Source organism: Lutjanus erythropterus, chromosome 8 (assembly GCF_056507025.1).
Source record: "Lutjanus erythropterus isolate fLutEry1 chromosome 8, fLutEry1.hap2, whole genome shotgun sequence".
Lineage (NCBI taxonomy): Eukaryota > Metazoa > Chordata > Actinopteri > Lutjaniformes > Lutjanidae > Lutjanus > Lutjanus erythropterus.
Genome location: NC_139324.1, coordinates 18,511,889 through 18,533,895, shown reverse-complemented (window position 1 = coordinate 18,533,895; position 22,007 = coordinate 18,511,889). Strand labels below are relative to the sequence as shown.

Here is a 22,007-nt window from a genome sequence, read left to right as displayed (position 1 = left end):
CTGGTGCATGGTGAGATTTATTTTTCTTCATTTACATGTAATGAAGTGTTATCTGAACACAGAACAATGCATTTTTATTGAGCCAACCTGTTGAAGCTGGATGAAAAACACTGTGTACATTCCTCGAAAAAATCTGTCATGAAACATGTCTTTAAGAATAACTTAAAGCAGGGTGCTTCCACAGTGTAGGCCACACCTCAGACACAGCTTGAAAAAAGGAAACCCCTGTAGTTTAGCTTAGTTTCACCGAGTTCCTTGATGTGTATTGGGCTTGGGCAGTATCTATTCATACAACCTTCCTGAAATTTTACCGGGGTGCACAGTGTTATGACATTATTTGTGTAAGGCTTGTGCAAAATGGATAAACTTGATTGTACTCCACTGTCATGTAGTATTTTCTTTATGTAGGTAGAAGTGATTATCACAGTGATTCTATTCCCACAGCTGGTAAGCAACACACACACACACACACTCAAAGACAGGAGCTCTGCTTTGCAGCAGCCCTTATTTACTGAAACCTTCACTGTACATTTGCAGCACTGATGCTGTACATTTAATGCCAGACCAACAACTTCTCTGCTTACCTTTTCCTCCGCGCAGTGTGCATTCACTGTCACTCTCAGACACTATAGACAGTAATCAGACTGCCACTCATCCTCTCTCACACTCACTAAAGCTACACACTGACAACAACACGCTTCTCAGACCAACAGTCTGCTGTTTGCTGGTTTACCTGTATCATTGAGACCAAATCCAAAATACTCCAAAAAGAGGCATTTTTCTTAATTTTTTACTAGTCAGTCCTGTAACTTTATGCCCGAGATGCCATGTTTGTCTGCTCAGCTGCACTGCAGTGCAGAGACTGACCCCTGAGTTCTTAATACCCTGGTATACTGTAATACCTTTATACTGCTTAAGCCTAACGTATGTGGGGGTGCAGTAGAATCTATAGTGTGGGCCAACAACAGCAATAAAAACATTGTCTTATGGACCAAACAGGGTCCCTGATGAACAGATTATGCTGAAACGTAACTGGAAAAGGTTTGTAAACAGTGGTAAGTGAAGACATGTTGTTCCTTTTCGACAACAGTTTTCTTTATGAGTCAGAATGGCACCAGTTGTATGTTAATATATCCACAGCTTCTGGGAAGTGCTGCACACACAACCGCTGACTGTGTTTACCTTCATTAAATTGCCTGAAAACAACACCAGGCTGTTGCAGTGTAACCATACAGATCTCACACACATTAGACTCATCAGTTATAACTCAATATTCATTTTTTTTTTAATTTTATTTTATGTTTACCAGGGCTCATAATCTCTCCAACTTTCTTTTCAGCAAAAGTAGCTCATGCTTTATTCTTGAAACACATCACAGTGCTATTGTGTAAAAAAAACCCTTATGATGGGTCCAATACATTGGTCCAATGTAATCATCACCACATGTAAGTAGAGGCAGTTCTCCCTGCTAGCCATTTCTGTATGATGCACCTCTGAAGATGCCATTGTGCAGGTGATCAGTCGGGAGCCACCAGACACTTCGTTTTCATCATTTTTTGCTTCTATTATTCTAACTACCTGACACTCCATGTGTCTGTCTGTGGATGCAGATAAGTGGCGATGTGTGTTCATGTCGGGATGCTCTGAACCACCCAGATATTTTCTGAGGTCAAGTTTTGCTGAGCTGTCATTATCACATTTAACTATGATTGGCACAGCTGTTTCAGAGCTATGAGACCAGTGATGTGACTGGCTGAGAGTATTTAATAATCATAAAAGCTTGTTTGTGGAAATTCTCAGTCATCCAGGTCATGGTATTCGCAGGGTTGTCTATGACAACCCTTGCTACGACTCAAAAAAGCTGCTGCTCTATATTCACCTTCGCTCATCCTTTTGCATGTTGTGTTGCTGCACATAGATGAACGAAAACAGAAGGTGCACAAGGAGACAGTCTGTGCACCATGAATATATTCCAAACAGGGGTGTACACAGACAGCTGCGGACACCATGGATGCATGATCTACGGCCTTGCAAAATATTAAATGGATCTAATCCGCAATTTTGCACCCATGTAGAACCAGGTGTGGCAATCGTGATTATTATTTGATCCCATGAACACTCAAGAATTGAGCCAAGATAGCCTAACATTGATGTCTTACATGACTTCAGACTACACCATGTACTTAAAAAAGGTCTGTCCTAAGGCATTTAATAACAGTGAAATTCAATACTTCATGTCTGAACTATCTCTTTAACCAAATCACACACATTGAGGCAATTCTATGTGATTTCCTTTTAAGATAGAGCTTTTGATAGAATGTTTGATAACTAATGTAATATTTTTTTTTCATATCCATTCACTTAGCCTCCCCTGAAACTGTTCGCAGACCCCCTGTTGAGGCCCACCTCCCACTGTGAAATCTTCTGATTTACAGAGATCTGGAGAGAGGTCAGACCTTATCATCTTTGACTCTCCATCGGCAGCTCCACCTCCTTTTAAAATCTCAAATCCTTCCCAAAACTTTACCTCTGACAGAGCCCACTGGCCATGCTATTGTGTTGGCATCAAGGTTTATTATCCTTTATAATGTACAATATACAAAAATATAGGGTACCAAAAAATTCACAGTGTCTAAAAGGCAGTGATTACAGTCTACATGACAGGTCTAACAGTACACCTGGTAAGTTGCATAGAAGGGCACAGAGCCTCACATCGCAGGGGACAGAGCTCAAAATTGACCAATCAGATGACTGGCTTTTGGACCAGGCCAATAGAGGCCTCATTAGATCAAAATGACTTCTTTTAAATTTATTTTTTCTATTGTATGTGACTATTTGCAGTCTCTAATGTTTGATACTCTTGATATTATCAGTGCTACACGGAGTTCTTTTCAGTCTAGACTCATGTGTCTCTGGAAATTTGATGTTTGAGCAGCTGGGAAAGGTCATAAGCCACAGGCGGTCAGTCACATTGTGGAGCTCTGTCCCCAAACAAACCTCATGGTTGTTGTGTACTTAGCTGCTGCACTTTTTTTAAACAACTATAAGGCTTTTTTTTAAACAAACAGTGTTAGCTATACAATATACAGATACATTTACACGATCCTCTGCAGGGTCATTAAATGGGCTGCAGAAGGCTGTTGCTCCTATATACAGATAGAGCTCTCATCTCGTGCATGTACAGTAGCTGAACTGAAAAGCATTGCTGGGTTAGCATTCATCGATCAGGCAATAATAATAATAAAATATAGCTGTGAAAATGCCCTTTATAAACCAAGCTTTGACTATAAATAGTGTCCGTTCCAACTCCGCAGGAACCAGAGGCGCGATGCTTTAACTTACAATGATTAACATCTCATACATGAAATATAGAAAAAAAAAACTGTCTGGAGTGTCAGTGACAGAAAGTGGAAAACACACACACACACAAAAAAATCGCATTTACAGACCTCCTCATATATAGTCATATGTATGAAAGCATTTACATTGTACAAAATACAGCAATCCCCTTTGTCCATTCAGGCATACAGACACGCAGAGATAGTGTACATGTGTTCGCATGTACGCACATCCACACACACACACACACACACACACACACACACACACACACACACACACACACACACATGCACTCATTTTGATCTTCACCCAGGCAAACCTCTAAGCAAGCATAATTTAGTCTTTTTTTCCTTTACTTTTCAGGCAGGGCCAAATGGATGTTTTGTTACAGTCATTCTTTGTAAAAACCATATTTTTATTGTTTTATATTTGTTAACATTTCATGTATTGAAGATGCAATGGTTACCAAACTTCTGAAAAATCAAGAAAACAAAGAAATGTGTGAAATTAAGAAAAACAAGAATTAATCAGCTATATCTTATTTAACAAAATATTTCCTCCTATGCTACGGCTCGTCTGAGAATCAAACAAATATCACCTTAAAAAACAGACATTAAAAAACAGAACAAGTGCCAGTCTACTAGCTTATTTCTACCATCATAGAAAACCCCATCCAGTTGTTCAGCACACTGGCCATATTTGATATGACCACCGAGCTATTTAGCACTCAGTAGAATCAATGCATCCATTGGAGAATCAATTGGAGAATCAATCAATTCCCTTTCAAAAGTCTTTATTGTTCTTGGAAAAAAAATTAAACAGAAGAAATAGAAAGAAAACAAATCTCGCCAATGCCCTCTATTGCATACAGGCACCCAAGGCATTCCCAAAGCTTTATGTACAGTTCACACTGCTTCCCATTCCGATCATATGCAGATTTTGAGACTATTTCTCCAAACCAGGATGATGTTTAGTGTTGTGACTCTTTCAAACAGCCTTCCAAAATCTTAAATGACTCTGAAGTTCTTATCTTTTCTGTCACATGAATACTACTATAACAGTGGCATCCGCCCATAACAACCAAGCTGATATTGATCTTTAATTTAATTCATCATCAGCTTCAGTGAGTTTACTCTTTTATTGTTGTTCTCTCACTCTGCGCCATTCTGGACTAAACAATATGCACCGTTTGTTCTTAGTGCTTTTGTTGTTGAGGGACTCGAAGTTCATTACGGGCTAAGAATGTGGTTAGTAATGGAGAGGCGTGAAATGGTGACCCAGATCCAGAGGAATGTAATATATATTCCTATAATGTTCTGTTCATGTTCATCTCTGGAGTTGTGAATGCTCGACTCAGCACTTGCGCTGAGGTGTTCTGGTCATAACAAGCTGTCTGAAGCCATGACTTGTCCTGATAGAGTTTTCCATTGGATTCCCACATGAAGCTCTGTGTTGACACTGCTATATCCAGTCAGGCCCTTACAATAACACACCCCCGAGCTGGTTGTCCCTGACTGCACCAGAACACGGCCCTCTTTGTCCACACCCACATCTCCCGATGGAAAGTTCCAGAAACGCTCTTGAAGACACAAACCCTACCATGCGGAAGAGACTACGGGAGCGAGGAGGGGGGCAATGGCGAACAGAGGAACCTGGCCGAGCTCTGAGAAACAATTCAGTTCATGTCGGTTCAGTTATGTCACCGTGGCGATGGGGTGGTGTCCATTTGGGGCGGTGGCAGGGGGGGTTCAGAGAGCCAGTAGTGGGGCGTGTCTCAGCTGTTGTTGCTGTGGTTGTAGGTTCTGCATGGCGAAGGTGAGGAATTGGGCTGGTAGTCGTATTTGCCGAGCGCTGTGGGATAGTAAGTGGTCGTGTAGACATTTGTCTGCTGGAGCGGCGTCGGATAGAAGTTGGATCTTTCATCTGGTAGCAGGTTGTTCTTGTTCAGCGTCTAGAACGACACAGCAGAGAAATAAAGGAAAAATGAACCTTTCCAGTCTTGCTCATAAATCATAGGTTTGACATGTACTGCAATATTACTGAGTATTCTGAAAATTAATTTTCTTCTGATGAGGAACACATATCTGTACTGCAAATTAGGGCAATATTGCTATAGTGGCTGAAATTGCAGTGATTTTGCAAAACATGCTTATCAAACACTCTAAGAGAGGCACAATATTTTACAGTACAATAACAATAATTGTCCAAAATGACATCATAGATAAACTTAAACTTTCACTGATAATTTCAATAATTATAAATAAGTTTAAATAAAAAAACACAAATAGAACAAATCACACGACATATATTCAGATACTGATGTAGCTGATATAGCTACAAGAGGCCAATCGGCTGACCAACTAGCCAGGCAACTAGTGAGGACTCAAGGAAGTCACTCCTTCCAGCCCAGAAATAGTCCATATAAAACCCATAAAACCACATATTGTCCTGTTTACACTTCTGTTCATGAATGGATTAAACAAAGATGATGCAGCCTAAAGTGTTAATGAGTCTTAAGAGGTGCTTTGGACATGAACAGGCCAGCTGTTTCCACATGTCTTAATGCAAAGCTTACCATCTTTTGGCTGTAGCTTCACATTTACCACACATACATGAGTGATATCGACCTTCTCATCTAACTCTCGGCAAGAAAGCAGATAGGCCTATTTCCCAAAATGTTGAGGTTTTCCTTTAAAACAAATGAAAGAAGTGAAACCAATAATACTTCAGTCAGTTTGCAATGCAAAACAACTTGTTAGGTATTTTCTGAAATCATCTTTATTTTTTCTTGGTTCTAGTTAGAGCTGCAATGATTGGTTGATTAATCTGTTAATTATCACCCACTAAAATTAATTTCCAACTATTTTAATAATTAATTAATTGTTTTGAGTTATTTTTTAAGAAAAAAAATGCAAATCCTCTGATATCAGCTTCTCAAATGCAAATATTTTCTGTTGTCTCCTCTAGAACAGTAAACTGAATATCACTAGGTTGTGGATTAAAAAAGACACTCAGGCTCTGAGTGACAGATATTAACATGTTTCAAAATTTAATGACATTTTGTCAATAAATTAAATGAGAAAATGATCAACAGATTAATTAAAATAATTGTTAGTTTCAGTCTGAGTTCTGCTTTATTTTAAGAATAAGATTCATCACTGGACGTAATTCTTCTACACTGGAAGATGTTTTCAGGTATTTTGAAGAGTCAATTATAGGCATGTTATGTGTTTTCTGTAAGGGTTACAAGTAATATTAGTAATTCCTACCTGCAGGTGAATAAAATAGCTCCGCTAGCCTCAAGGTTACAGCCTGTGTGCTGTAAGTGTATTCATAACCAATTTAATAAATTTAATTTAGTTCATGTCACGCATACTCAATACACTAATCTGTGCGATGGTGGGAAATCACTACAGCTCTCTTAAATAAAAACAAGTCTAAAACCCACATTTTATTCTAATGCAATTGCTGAGTCTCTGGTAAAAGCCGACCATAAGGTGAAACTCTTTCCAGGGGAAGCATTAGACTAATGTAATCCATCTGAACAGCTCTGGGGACAGAGGCAGGAAGATAATCAGGTTAGAGTCGGTGAAATACACAACGCTGGGCATCATAAATTGGCCTGGAGGAGAGGGAACCTGCTGGATAAACAGTGATGTAGACACAGTGACATCGCCTGCACATCCAACAGAGTCTGGCCCCTTCTGGTCATTAAAGCTAATGAGTTCAGGCTCTCAGCACCATGATGGCTGTCAGCACAGTCCAAACAGCAACGACAAAAACAGCAAGGACAACAAGTGTCAGGAGGCTGACCAGATCAAAAACACAGCGATGGGTCATTGTGGTTAGGCACAATGTTCCTGCCATGGTGGTGGGATCTTAGAGAGATAAGGTTGACGGGAAAGGTTAAGATGAATCCCTGCTGGCACACATTAGCTGAAGTCAGACAAAGCCCATGTTCAGACCAAAAAATGGTGGTGGTGCCGTTGAAATGATGAAATGCAACCAAGAAAGACCAGGTTGAATAATTCAGCCATAAACTGAAGACTTATCGGTCAAATCAAAGACAATGACGTACAACTGTGTCAGGCCTGATGGATTGGTTTTAATGGGAAATGTAGTGTCACCTCCTGATTGGCAAGTTAACTATGTGTCTGAAAACAATGTTAAAAAGTCTTTTTGTAATATCCTTAATTATCTGAACTGTGCTCTATGATCATCCAGAGAGGCGGCAAGGGAGAGAGACCTGTGCATAATTTTCAAGGGAAGCAGTGAGAGTTTCTGATTTTGGTAGAGCTGCAAAGAGAAAGAAAATTAATTGCCAACTATTTTGGTAATCAATTAAAGGCATAATATGCAACACTTTCCTGAAAAAATGTATAGACTCAATTTAATAAAATCCATAATATAATATAATCAGACGCCATTAAAATATTGCTCAGTTTAACAGCTGTAAACATCCACTCCTTCTAAAAGATTATCAATAATTTCTCATGACTCATTAAAATATGCTTATTCATTTGGTGAAAATTTATTAATTGGACTCTAATTTCTGTGAAAAGGTCAAACAATAACACGAGTTATGGGCGGAATAGAAATTTGAAAGAGGGACACAGCAGGTTTCCTTAACTTCTGATGACATATCATGGTCATTTTATTATTTATTACATATGAACATAAATATGTTACATATTTCTCCTTTAATTGATCAATTGTGAAAATGATCAGAAGATTGAAGAATTGATATTAAAAAGGTTTGTTGCAGCCCTAGAGTCTGGAGGATGAAACTGAATAGAACAGGTTGAAGTGAATCACTTCCCCACTTGGGAAAATAAAATGGGCAATATGGGTAACCTTAACCCATGGGTAACAAAAAAGTGTCAGGTCAGCTAAATCTAATTAACTTGAATCCGTGATTGTGTCCAAGTCAGCCCTTGGTTTAGGTCATAAAAGGTTTTGGGTTCTTTTTCTACACGTGGTTATCACAATCATGCTTTAGGGCACGTTACAGAGATGGAAAAATCAATAATAATCTCCCAGAGTTGAATTATCAACAATCAGTTATTGAGCAAAACCACATAAGTTATAGAGAATAGGACACAGAATTGCTTTAAAGTCTACGAGCCTCTGGTGAAAATAGTTTCTTGACTTTCTGTAAATGTGAATGCACAGTAGACCGATAGCAGTGGGAGGTCGAGGGCTTTCGAAAACTAATGAGCCCCATTAACAAGGACTTGGTTTGTGTGCAGGTAGAAAGGCTTAAAACCTATACGTTCTGTATAAGAGCAAGGAGGAATAAAAATGAACAGTAATTCATCTTCCGTGGTTAGTGCTCTATTGAGATAAATGCATGAATAAAGGCCCTACCCTAAATAAAACATGACTCACATTCATTGCCCTTGAATCTTCAACATTTACATTTTTATGTGTTTGTGCATGTGAATAACACCAAGTAAATAGTACTTGTATTTACATTTTTATTACTTTTATCTATGCAATATTTTAAAAGACGCAGCTACAAAGCTCTTCGACGATCATTTACCTTGAACTCCATGGGCGTGTACTTCTCATTCTTTGGCGTGGTGTTGCCCTTGTAGTTAAGGTGGTTCGGGGTGGTGGGGTGAATGATGGCAGACTCCTGTGAAGGCTTATGGACGCGTTGACAGTAGACGTAGATCAGAAATGACAGTAGCCCCGCTCCGAGGAAACAGGAAACACCGGTGGCGATGAGGTGGATGGAAGTGAATGCTGGGAAAAGATGTGGAGTGTTATTAAAGCCTCAGCATACATTATCACATTACATTTTGAAAAACTTCATTCCCTCATGGCTTTATGTACATCCCAAATGTAACACAGTTCTCATTCTGAATTAGATGAACACAGCTTTCAGCAGCTCTATGGATGTTAACAGATTAATTGGCATTAAGAATTTAACTGATTAAAAAATGTATTGACCAATAATATATGTTTTATGTACCATTTGGTCAGAGCTCACAGATTTTCTCACTGTTTGATTTGGTTTGCTCTCTCCATTTTGAGACCTTTACTGTTTTATTAATCTTTTTGTTTCAATAGTTTGTGCTTCATAAATTGTTTCATGTAGCTGCACTGTAAAAATGAAGAAGTTGCAAAAATTCAAGGCAACTTTGTTGAATAGATTTGAGTTTTGAGTCCAACTCAAACTCTTAACATTTGAAAAAAATGTGCCAACTAATAATGCGTTGTAGAGATAATTTACTTTTCTTCTTACACTTGAATTGTTGAGTTTTAGGAACCCCCAAATATTTAGATTTAAAAAGTTCAGTAAACTCATGAAAGTGAAGTGAGTAATGATTAACAATTTAATATTTTCAATTACATTCATTCACATTTCAAGCACCCAAATAATTTGAAATCAGGTTAACAGCTCAGTGTGAACAATTCTTGAAATATATATATATATTTGCTTTTCTAAAACTCATAGTTTCAAGTTTATTGTATGGTAAATTAACCCAAAAAGATTTTAGGTTCACAAAACTTTAAGTATATTTAAAAACTATGAGTTTGATTCCAAATTAAAAAAATCTAGTGGAAACCTTGCCTTGACATTTGTTTTTAAACAGTTGTCTCAAGTGTAATGTTGCTAGGATTTTTTTCAGTAAAACTTAACCTTGTGCAACCCTTGTTAAGAAATAACGCAACATTGTCAGTTCAATTCTGTGGGAAGTACAACAGATAATTTAACAGTTTTCTCAACAATAACATGATCTTTTCCAACACTTGTTTAGATTTCTGGTTTGTTATTGGTTTTTCAAACCACTTTCTCACCTGGAAAACATTGTCAAATTTCTAAACTATGCACCAAAACCATTCTCTGAATAAATGTAGGTGGGAAAGAACCGTGCTTAGCAGAATTATTCATACAGATGTACAGCTCAGCCAATATTAGTCTGTTGATATGTTCATGCCAGCTCTGTTTGCTGTCTCTGCATCCTCCACCACCAAAACCTCACCATAGCTAAGCTTTTCATTTGGTGAGTTTAGCTCAAATTGAATGTTCATGTATGTGTTAAAGGGGGATTAGTTCTCTCAGCAGAATGCTTGTTGCTTCTTGGATTCTTTCAGAGCTCATTCAGTCTTTTTTACACTAAATATAAGTGTAAAACACTTTGCTATGAATGGCAAATTTTCAAAATAAAGTGTCTCTGACTGGACTAAGCTCATGAAATGTTGTCTGGGTTTCTATAAGAGATCTGCTGGCTATGACAGAAGGGAAGACTACTAAGCTTTACATGGGCTTTCTTTGTTATTTATTTCTTTTCTTTCCCATCAGAAAGGGCTGTATGATGATAAAGTAAAGCGGTGAAAATACTTAAAACTGAACTGATGTTTTTTCTTTTTAGGTTGACCCTTTTTAAGTGGCTACCTGTTTGTCCACAGCACTTCATTGTTTAGCTTACCTCTCTGCTCCTTGTAATGGGGCGTCCTGACCAGCATCTACTGCAGGTAATACACTGACTACTTATTAGTACCTCATACAATCCCATTTCAGATAATCCAAACAATCCCTTTAAGAAATTTTGGTCTGTCTTTTTTGTTGATCTCTTTTCAAGGACAGTAACGTGCACTTTTGTTTGTACATTTGTTTTTGTTTTTTTTACTTCCTATTAGTAATTTTGAGGTTATGAAAGAAAAGTGTTCAGTGTTGATGTCAGTTAGCCTTTCCTTGGAAGATGAAGCAAAATTGCTTCTTGAATGTGTCTCAATTTTCAATTGGATTTTCCACATTGGCCTGTTCCAGGAACATCACAGTGTACATAATGTTTTTTCCTCCTCCTGATTGAATGTCACAATTTTGCACAGACTAAAATAAACACGCACATGGGAATGCACATATAATGCATGAAAACACACATCATGGACAGACATCTGTGGATACACAGGGACTAACCTTAACATGCACACGGAAACAAAGTGAAGGCAGCTGTTTATCCACTTACCTCCACAGTGTTGGTCCTTATCAAAACCAGATGCAGGCAGAATGACTGCAGAGAGGAGAGGAACACAGGGTCAGACACACACATGCATGCACACACACACACATGCACACACACACATACACACACACACTGGAGAAACAGCTTTCAGAAGACAACAACCACTGACTGTAACATCAGGGGAGTTGACACATGCGGAAACACAAACAGTGAATGAGAAATTGAAATGTCGTTTAAAATGTTGCATAAACGGTCCATGGAGTGGTTTTTTTGCGTCAGTGAATTACAAAACTTTCTAGAGAAAAATAGACTGAGAGAAAATAACAGCTCTGCTCTGTCAAATTGAACCTCCCAAGTTGCTGTTAGAGACACTTGACGGCAGGACAATAATTTACAGCTACAACGCATGCTGTTCCCCACAAATCCTAGAAGGAAAGAATGGGATCAGGGAGGGTTGATGCGTGTGTGAGACTTAATTGCAGTGCCACATCTCCTGATTAATTTTTTGGCCTAATTTTTTAGCTTCCTCGCTGCCGCCTCCCCTCTGCAAGTGACCTTAACAAATCCATCCATCGCCTCATTGAAATTTGCAATAAAATTAGATGTGATTTGGTGTTGTGACAACCCATTAATATTAATCGCCTTCGCCTGCGCTCATTAGGGATTCTGAGCGTGGAGAGGCCAACGCTGGCAGGCCATGAAAGATCATTTCAGGAGAAACTTTCTGAGATCATCAGCAGCATAACAAGGTGCGCTGGGGCTAACAGGGTCAATCGCTAACTTGTTGGATTCACATGGACTTAATTATGGTTAATTAACAGAAGCAGATGACTTTAGTGCACAAACAGGATGTTGGCTACACACACACACACCAGTAAGGCATGTTTGTGCATATGGACATGTTTGTGAATGAGGCTGATGACTTACGACACTGAATGACAATGATACTATGAACATTTCTGAACATTATGAACATTTCAAAAGCTGTGTACCAAAATTAAATGCTGCTACTTTGAGGCATGTCTGTGGCTGAGAACAGGGTACTGGGGACATGCTAAGAATGGAGCTTGTTCATTGGTGCACTGTTTTCACCTGTGGTTTGCCATGTTTCTGTAGCTTACATAATTGATGTAATTAAGTACATTACATTGTTAACATGAAACAATCGCAGTTTAGTGAGATTAAGGCACCAAAAGTGCTTGGTTAGGTTAAGGAAAAGATCATGGTTTGGGTTAAAATAAGTATATTATGCAAGTACACAAGTAAACAAAAGACAAACGCAGTGTAAACAGCTATTAAGTCTAATTGGGGAAATGATCAGGATGGATAGATGGGTCTTTCACTTAGACCATTCATAAATATCTTGTGATTATCATTGCTGTAATTAATAGAAGTATATTGCGTGGAGAACAAATCACAATGTGATATTTTGCATATTAATTAGGTAGAATTTATATGTTCTTGCTTTGGAACAAGGCCACCACCATAGCTTGTTACTTTTGAAGGAGAAGAGTATAGATGCTGCACTAAGGAAGGCAATTAAAACTAGAAGAGACACCGACACTGGTTGATCTACAAATCCTTGAGGTAAGATTACCTAAATCTAATTTTTATCTCAATATATTGAACGATGCAAAAAGCAGCAGTAAACTGATCTGGGAAATCATTGATAATGTCACACTGAGGGACTCATTTTAAACTCTGAGTACAGCGTGAGCTATTTGAAAACCATATTGCTGTTGCTTCTGTCTTCATCTGGAAAGTACTCCTTTAAATGTTACAAGCCAAATTTTCAAGCTGGTAGAGACTAACAAGACACAAGTGAATAAAATCATGGCTTTATAAGCTCAAAATGTAGAGATACTTTTCGTTTTGCTGCCATGTTTGTTTATCAAAACACAGCTCTGATAACTGGAAATCTATCATTGTCACACTTATTTAAAATTTTGTCTTTGAACAACTGATGACATTTATTACCACAAACACTTACAGTTGGCATTGTATGCAGTTTGACATGGAATCGGTCCACCATAACTGCTTCCTTGCACTTAATAGAGCAAATTAAATCAAGGCTCGAGGAGGAGTGGTTGGGGCTATATGTTTATGTATGTTCTGTGCCAAGCATTTCATACAGTTAACCATGATGTTTTATATATTATTATATCAAAACTCTCCAATTTTAACTTGTCATCTGGAGCACTGGCTTTGATGTCTTCCTATTTATCTAATTGAGTGCAATATGTTAAAATTTGTGATGCACTGTCCAATAAAATGAAGTGCACAATGGGTGTTCCACAAGGATCCCTGTTGAGTCCCCTATTAATCTGCCTACATATTAATGAAATCCCCAAACAGTGTCATGATAGAGAAATACAAATGTATGCAGATGACACAGTTGTGTACAAACATGCAAAAACAGCTGAGTTAGCTGCAGCCAAGCTAGTTATTGCATTAGAACAGATCATTCATTGGCTTGATCCGTCATTTCTGAGTCAAAAAGTCAATCAGACCAAAGGTATGTTTATTCCAAAACCACGTTACAACCTCCTAATGCTAATATTCATATAAAGGGGAAAGGCTCGAATATTCACCACTGATTTTAAATAGGATAAACCACTAGAACAGCAAGCACATCATGTACTCTGCTTTCCACATCAAAGGAGACAATTTTCAGTTTCAATTTAAAGGCATCATATCATATTTCCTGACATAGGTACCCAAAAGCATGAAGAAGCAAGTGAGAAGCATGCTGTGTATTTTGGGATATTAATGGCTGCAAAGGAAACTGGTTGTGTTCTGATCTCATCTCACTCAAGGAACCTTTGAACGGCCAACCTCAACCTAATAGGTGAGGGCAGGTGCAATGTGTATCTGAGAGATGACTGACTCACCAGGTATTTCATTGCAGTCTCTGCGCTGAGTGCTGTTCCCCACACAGGGGGTGTTGCCCTGAGCACCACACACCCGACTCCTCATCTGCAAGCCTGAATCATCACAGGCTGACCACAGCGACCAGGCCATCCAGCCACCTAAACACAGAGAAAAGAGCAATCAATAGAAACCCAGACACAAGACCACATCAAACTCAGACGGCCTGGAAACCAACGCGCCCACCCAAGCTGCTGCCACCCGCGGCCACTAACCTTCCTGGCCAGCCAAACAGTCCAAACACACCAGAAAGTGTTTGTGATGTAAACAGGATTGGAAGAGTAAACCCGTGGAGAGTTTGTTTTGTGCATAGCGGAGATGTTTGTCTCCTGAGCCAAGCTTTAGTGCTGTTTCCCTGCAGCAGGCGACCGAGCAGTAAACAAAGACTCCTACCCAAGAGGAAAGAGAAAATTCCCAAGTCTCAGCTCCTCCCTTTGAACCATGCACTTGCTGCACTCTTTCACCCTGTATTTAAAAGCACCGGAGTGGAGGGAGCACAGGCTACTGCAATGAAAGGCTGATGAAAAAGCGGGTTTGTTATTCGGGGTGCTCTCAAGTGTGCAGTTTTGGCAGAGAGGGCCTGAGTAGAGGCAGAGGACGGGCCTCTTTTACCTTTCCTATCAGTCTGGTGCTCACCGACAGGCTGCTCAGGCTCCACCATCTGCTCCCTTCTTGCCGCACAACCATCTAGACACACAAAACACACCGACCACCTCAAACGTGTTTAATAACCATGCATCACTTCAGCCTGCTTTAATTGCTTCATTTATTCCCATTTATTTTTGTCACCCGGACAACCTGCGTGATCGTACTGTTGAGTCAGAGGGACTGCCATCAGGCCCGGGGCTTCTCGTTAGTATTCAGTCCCAACAGTCCTTCCTGCTGTCCTCTATTACTGGTGGAAACTTTAATCAAATGACCTGCGACAGGGGCATCAAATATCCCTGTGACTGACAACCAGCTTGTGTCCAATTACGCATGCAGAGAGGATGGCAGCTCCAGGAGGACCCCGATAGATGACTGATATTGCGCCTGTCAATAAATGAATGGACGAGGAGATGGATCAGGGCTGGAGAGGTTGTTATCAGACAGGCGGCCGGCACCGGTCCAACAGGACGTGTTGGTCCACGTCAAACAGGAAAACATTAACCTGATAAAGGAGGCTGATTACCATCTCGACAAAGGGAGGAAAAAAGACAAAAAGCCATTTACCTTTCTTTGTCTGTAATTACCAGCAAGGCTGACTGTAAGCGTTTCTCTCCCTGTGAATGACAGCCGGGCTGATTCAAAATGAAAAGCAGCTGAGGAAAATTAAAGTTAAGCGGAAACAACTATTTAATTCAGGCAGAAATCATCTGCAAGGCTCCACTGTACTCACAGATACATGAAGGCCCCAGACAATATGTGTCCCGGCCATTTTTGTTTTCCAATGAATAAAGAATATATGAAAATCACTGTGTGGCGACAAAACATTGAAGGCTGTTTGATATTAAACTCTACAATCAGAGTCGGGCCAAACCCTTATTGTGAGTTCTGATGCTTTTTTCTTTCCTGGATTAGCAGGCACATCTCTCATGAATATTTCAGTGTCCTTGTGGAAGCAGAATTGGAGTAGAGGGATTGGGGGGGCATTTGTTATACATCTCACATCTCATCATCACATAGTGAGACTTTGGTTGAAGCAAGGGTAAACTCCAAATCAAAGAAAAAAAAAAGAACACCATTAAACACCTTTATTCCAAGTCAACTTTAGCATACACACCTTGTGTTTGTTTGTTTTAGTTCTTTTTCTTTGCATTTTTGTGTTGCTGTCTGTGTCTGTTATTTCACCTCTTGTGTTATGGTTATGTTATTAAAGGATTAGTTCACGCTGATGAATAAAACATTTTCTCACTCTAGTAGTGTCTTGATAGTTTTATTTTTATTTGTACCGTTTTTAAGATATCTACCTCTGAGATTTTTGTCCCCCTCCTAATGGAGGTAAAAGAAAATGACTTTTGTGGCGCTCATGGGATTCAAACGTTATATTAAAAAATTCAACAGCAACATGTCTTTTCAGAAAACATGTTCATCTTACATAGTCCACAGTATTAAACAGTCAACAGTTCTCTTTAAGTTTGCTTTGTTGAGGCCAGACAAAAACTGTTGACAGTGTTCTGAGGATTGCCTTGATTACTAATGTCATCAAAGTTCACTAACATGTTAAATTTAAGAAAAGCTGAGTGTTTTTGCTTTGTGAGCCTTGATGTTTTCCTGCATAGGGAATAACATTTGCATAAGACCGAGCCGACCTCAACAGCTCGGTCATGGTGATGGCATGTCAGATTTTGCAGTTCAGTACTTTATTTGCAGGTCTGTCTGGAGCAGCACTGACCTAGACTAACTGGGACCCTTTCTTTCTGGAAGGATATTTGCTTTTGAAATTTTAAATTAAATTAATTTTTTTTTTTCGTTTTTGAGTGCTTGGAGCAGCACAAACAAAATTTCATTCATCTCCGTAGTAGGCTTGGTGAAAATGTAAAAATGATTGCTCTCCACTGCACACCTGGTAGACAGGTGTACATTGGATAACAAAATTAAATCATGAAAGAAAAAGCATTGGAGGAGGGTGGACTTTAGTCAGACGTCCTTGTATCCTGGACAAAACGTAAATGAGTGCATTTACATGTACAAAAGTATCCTGGTTATGTTTTGCACATGTAAACTTCATCATATGTAAACACTTTATCCTGGTTTGCTTTATCCTGACACTGATGGTCAGAAACCTGTATATTGTTCCATGTAAACGGCATATCAAAACCAGGATACTTGTGTGCATGCAAATGAGGTCCATGACTGAAACAAGACTGGTGGAAGAAGAAATTAATATCCTGAAACCCAGGCAAATAAAACAGCATGATGAAATACCACTAGAAGAGACTCAGAAAATATGGGGTAATAACAAATTTTGTAATTGGTCTGTTGATAAATTAGTTTATGGCAGGATCCAAAGATAGATATACACACAATCCTGTGTTTTTCAAACATGCACTCTACATACATAAGCATTAAAAACTTCAGACGAATTATGTAATATTTCCATATTTATAGTACAACACAAGTAGATCTCTTTTTAAACCTTTCCAGAGAGGTTGCCATGGCGCTCAGAGAACAGCAGGAAACGATACGGTGGGAGGACGGGTTGTTTTCTCAGCATGATTCTGTTTATCTTTTCATATATCTAAGACCTGGTTTATTCATTAGGAAATGATGAAAGAAGCAATTTAGTGAAGGGGAAGACACAAAAATGAAACGGTGTGGGAGATGATTGCCTGGTGGCATGATGAAAGGAACCCAAGCGGTAGTGCCATGACAGAGGTAGATTTTGAATTTATGCGTGACCTTACCATCACAAGGGTGTGTGTTGCACAGAGCCTCCTCAGTGTGTAGTCCTATGCAGATGTCCCCTCCATTGGCAGGTGCAGGGCTGTTACAGGAGCGCGTGCGTTGGTAGTGACCGCCACCGCAACCCACTGAGCACTGAGACCAGGACATCCAGCAGGACCACGCACCATTTACTGAAATACACAAACACACATATATAATAAATATAGCAGCAGGCAGGTCATTAATATTTTAAAAGGATAGTTCAGATTATTTGCAGTGAGGTTGTATATGGTACCCATCAATAGTCAGTGTATCACCTACAGTAGATGCTGGTCGGTTCTCCCCCAGTTAGGATAAGCAGAGAGGGGCACCAACACAGAAGGTAAGCAGTGAACTGCTGGGGGACAGGGTCAGCATCAAAAAGTATTTTAGCCACTCAATAAAAGGTCTACCTAAAAAGAAATCAGTATCAGCTCATGTATACGCTATATTTAGAATATTTTCACTGCAATACTTTGCCCTCAGACAGCCTTTTCTGATGGGAATCTGCCGTTGTATAAGCCAAACAGCACTCCCTCCAAGCCAACCAGAACTTAAAGGTGAAATCAATAATTTTACCCAGCAAAATATGAGAATTGCTGGCCTACCACTGCCTCAATCTGTTAGTTTGTTTGTGTTAGTGTTGTGTTGGCAGCAATCCAGCAGCTTTCATGTTCTGCAAGGTAAAATTTCTGATGTTGCCTAAGGAGACTGGTTGTTGCCCTCTGTGCATCTACAAACTGGGGGCTTCTTGACCAGTATCTACTGTAGCTAATACACTGACAGTAAGTACCTCATACAACCCCGCTTAAAACAATCCGATCTATCCTTTTAAATATTTAGCTAATTGAAAGGACTTTCTCTACTACGCAAAAGTGCTATTAACACAAAGTACATTTTAATGGTCAGTATTCAGAGACTTACAACACAACTTGGCTACAAGGCTGCTTGTAAAAATGTGTTTTAGCCCTGATGCAGACTGTATACCTGTTGTACCCCTTGGGCATCTTTATTTATTTTCCTACATTTGGACCTTGAACAGACCTTTATCACATGTCTAGCTGTAGCTAAGCCTAACGTGGGCTATAGTCAACCTGTTGGAACCCAGGTGGTAGAAGCCACAACCACGTCAGTGAAAGGGAGGTCCTGCAAACAATAAACACATTCTGTCTGTCACAGATTTTTCTTTTGTCATATCATACTTGTTCAATATGAAGCTATTTTGTTCTGCTATCTATCTAGGGTTTTGCTCTCTTCTTGATCATATCCTACATTGTCTTTGCTTCGTCCTGTCTTACTGTTCCATTGATTTAGTCTTCCCATGGGGGCCGTTAATGTTTCATCTGATCTAATCAGAAGAGTGTGACTGATTAATTGACTGGCTGGTTGACTGGCTGATGTCCGTCTGACTGACGGAGAGAGGCGGCGTTGCCAGGTAACGTCACAGTGCTGCAGAAAACTCCATTAGCTGAGTGGATTAGTGTGACACTGAGAGTGAAGCAGGCTGTGACCACTTAAGTCTGACTAGCTCTCACAGCCATCCACTGATCTGCCTGACTGACTCCCTGACTAACTGGATGTTTACCTGGCTGAATAGTTGAGTGAGTGACTCACTGAATCACTAAACAACCCACTGACTACCTGACTGACATACTGTTTTTATGACTCTCTTACTGTGTGCCTTGCTTCCTGTGTGACTTACCTATTTCATTTATGTTCAGAAATATTAGGTCAAAAATGTAAAACATGCTATTCCTGACCTCCATGGCTGCTTGTGAACACCAGAAACTTCAATCTGAATTGGATTTTTTGGCAGAGCTTTAGACTGACTTGGCTTGAGTCTTACTTGAGCCACAGACATTCTGTAACAATAACAAATTAAGAAAGCAGGCAGGACAAGCATGTTTACTTAGACTTGAAAATTACTCAAGACTACCTTGACAAAACTTGAAACTAGATTTGGACATGTCTGACTTTGATTAACTTGAGACTTGACTTGGACTGATTTGAACTTGAATTAGACCAATTTGAGATTTGACTTGTGCTTGACTTGCATGAAATTGAGACTTGACTTCTATCTCGAATGGCCTGAAGTCTGACTTGGACTTTCTTGAATAACCTGCAGCTTAACTTGGACTTGTCTTGACTGTCTTGAAGCTTGACATGAACTGTCTTGATCTGAGCTGAGACTTCACTTTTGTTGACAGGCTTGAGACTTGACTTAGACTTGTCTCGAGCGACTTCTGCCTACACTTGGACTCACTTGAGACTTGTACTTGACGAGGACTGAACTGAGACTTGACTTCTCCCTCAACTGACAGCTGGACTTGAATTTTCTTTACTAAGCTGAGACTTGTCTTGAACAACTTGAGCCTGGACTTGGACTGTTGTAAAATATTTTAAAACAACTCTGTGTTAATCAGATGTTCAAATACTTCTTACTGGTTACCAGGAGACTTGCAACTGACTTGCACCACCAATGAATACTTAAGACTGGCTTTGATAATACTTCATATTGGAGTTTTCTCAGTCGACTTGAGAGGTGACCTGATGTTACTCATTAAGACATGCAAACATCTGTGCTATGGTGATTAATTCAAAAATATGCCATGTTGAAAATGAAAGAATTGAACAGAATTAATAATTGTTTACTGTTGTCTGCAGGGACAGATGTGTCCATTTGACATCATGCTGAAACTGGAGGTTCAGGAATACAAACTTTCCTTAAAGGACTATTTTTCAGGTCAGACGTTCTTATAATGGAACTCATAATTGAACTCAGGCTAAGTGTGACTTACAGACTGACTCAATGCCTGCCTTTTCTCCCACACACACACACTTACACACCTACTTCCTCCGCACACACCCTACCACACTATTCATTTCAATCTCCTCGGGAATCTATATTGCCTCCATCCTTCTCTAATCTCATCATCAATTACTATTTTGCACTCATTCTCTCTTTTGTCACTGGCCTTGTCCTTATCACCTGCGTGTCTACCCAGGACAGACGCAGTGAGACCAGCTGCACACGTGGCAATAGGTGTCCTGATTGGCTACCTCCCAGTGGCAGGTAACCAGGGCTGCGTTCTCTGGGCGTCCGTAGGTTACAGGTGTGGGTTGCTAAGCTAGTCGCTAAAGATGTCATGTGGACACCAACAACTGGCATTTACATACACAGCATGAATTTGAGCAGCTTTGCACCTACCAATCATAAATCATTAATTTATGATATGCAAGTCATGAATATTAAAGTCTAGCTTGTCTGGACAATTGTGTCTCTGTATGTCCAGTATGTCTGCCTGTCCTCAGTCTGATACAGTAAGTGTACCTTGTCAGTCTGGGGCTAGCAGAGTTCTAGGTCGAGAGATTATGATTTGAACAGGAGTTGAAATTGAAAACTTTATTTGTTCAAGGACTCTCCCTGCTGCTCACTGCTCCAGCTGCTGGTAACCATTAGCTAATGAAGCTAATGATCCACTCAGCAGTATTTTACTACCACCATTGACCTTCCTCACTCTCTGTCTTTATCTCTGTCTCTCAGTGTGTGCATGTCTTTTCTTTATGACGACATAATATCCTTAAGAAGTTAGGAAAAACAGCCAACAGCTGACTTTATCTGCACACTGAGTGTTAGTTTTTTTTTGGAGACTGCTGGAACAACTTGATGGGGAAAAAAACAGCATATTAAGTGTTCATACCTTCAAACTCATTAAAGGCTATCTAGTGCAATGATTATTAAGTAAAAAAAAAAAGATGTTAACAATCTGTTATCCATCAGATTTTTACACACTAGCAGCATGATATTTCTGCTCTCAGAAGACAACACTCTTCACCACAGTTTACAGTTAACAACCTCATCCTGCTTCAAGCGCAGCTCAGAATGGTGAAAAAAAATCACATGCTGTGTTGATAGTGTGTGACCATTAAAATACTTAAAAAGAAAAATTAAAAGATCACTGGGTTTTCTTTGAGTTTTAAAACAATGAGCCCTAAGTAAGCATTCATGTAGACATTGTTTTTGGTGTCTTCACCAGTATGTTCATTTCAACATGGTCGATGGTCCAATGGGAAGTTTAGAGTGACCCTAACCTGCAAGGGTCTGGGGGTGTATCTTCAGCAGCAGAGATGCAACTGAATGCTACTTGTAACTTTGATTATAAAGTTGACACTACTCTATACATTATTTAGGTTACAGTATAGTATAGAACTGAGTATTTATAGTAAATAATTTAGAGAAAGCTCCAAGATAAAACTGAAAGAAGGGAGGGACTGAAAGAAAAAGCTGCAATTACAAATTTATCTGGTACTTCAGCACCACGGACAGCGCCATGGATTCATCAATACACAGGACAG

At 39.5% G+C, this 22,007-nt stretch overlaps 1 protein-coding gene across 5 annotated transcripts in view; it reads right to left on the bottom strand.

Annotated features, from left to right (window-relative positions):
* Positions 1 to 5,111: 5,111 nt before the first annotated feature.
* The window catches only part of sema5ba (sema domain, seven thrombospondin repeats (type 1 and type 1-like), transmembrane domain (TM) and short cytoplasmic domain, (semaphorin) 5Ba), a 233,363-nt gene continuing 216,467 nt past the window's right edge, over positions 5,112 to 22,007 (bottom strand). For 2 of the 5 annotated variants that reach the window (XM_084724799.1, XM_084724798.1), the window contains 5 exons: positions 17,633 to 17,803; positions 14,210 to 14,347; positions 11,322 to 11,366; positions 8,885 to 9,090; positions 5,112 to 5,293 (listed from right to left, as the gene is read on the bottom strand). In XM_084724799.1, the coding sequence (XP_084580925.1) occupies positions 5,117 to 5,293; positions 8,885 to 9,090; positions 11,322 to 11,366; positions 14,210 to 14,347; positions 17,633 to 17,803 (737 nt within the window). In that variant the 3' untranslated portion in view covers positions 5,112 to 5,116. Of the gene's footprint in view, positions 5,294 to 8,884; positions 9,091 to 11,321; positions 11,367 to 14,209; positions 14,348 to 14,858; positions 14,934 to 17,632; positions 17,804 to 22,007 lie in introns of all 5 variants that reach the window. The other 3 variants (XM_084724802.1, XM_084724800.1, XM_084724801.1) reach the window with 3 other exon arrangements.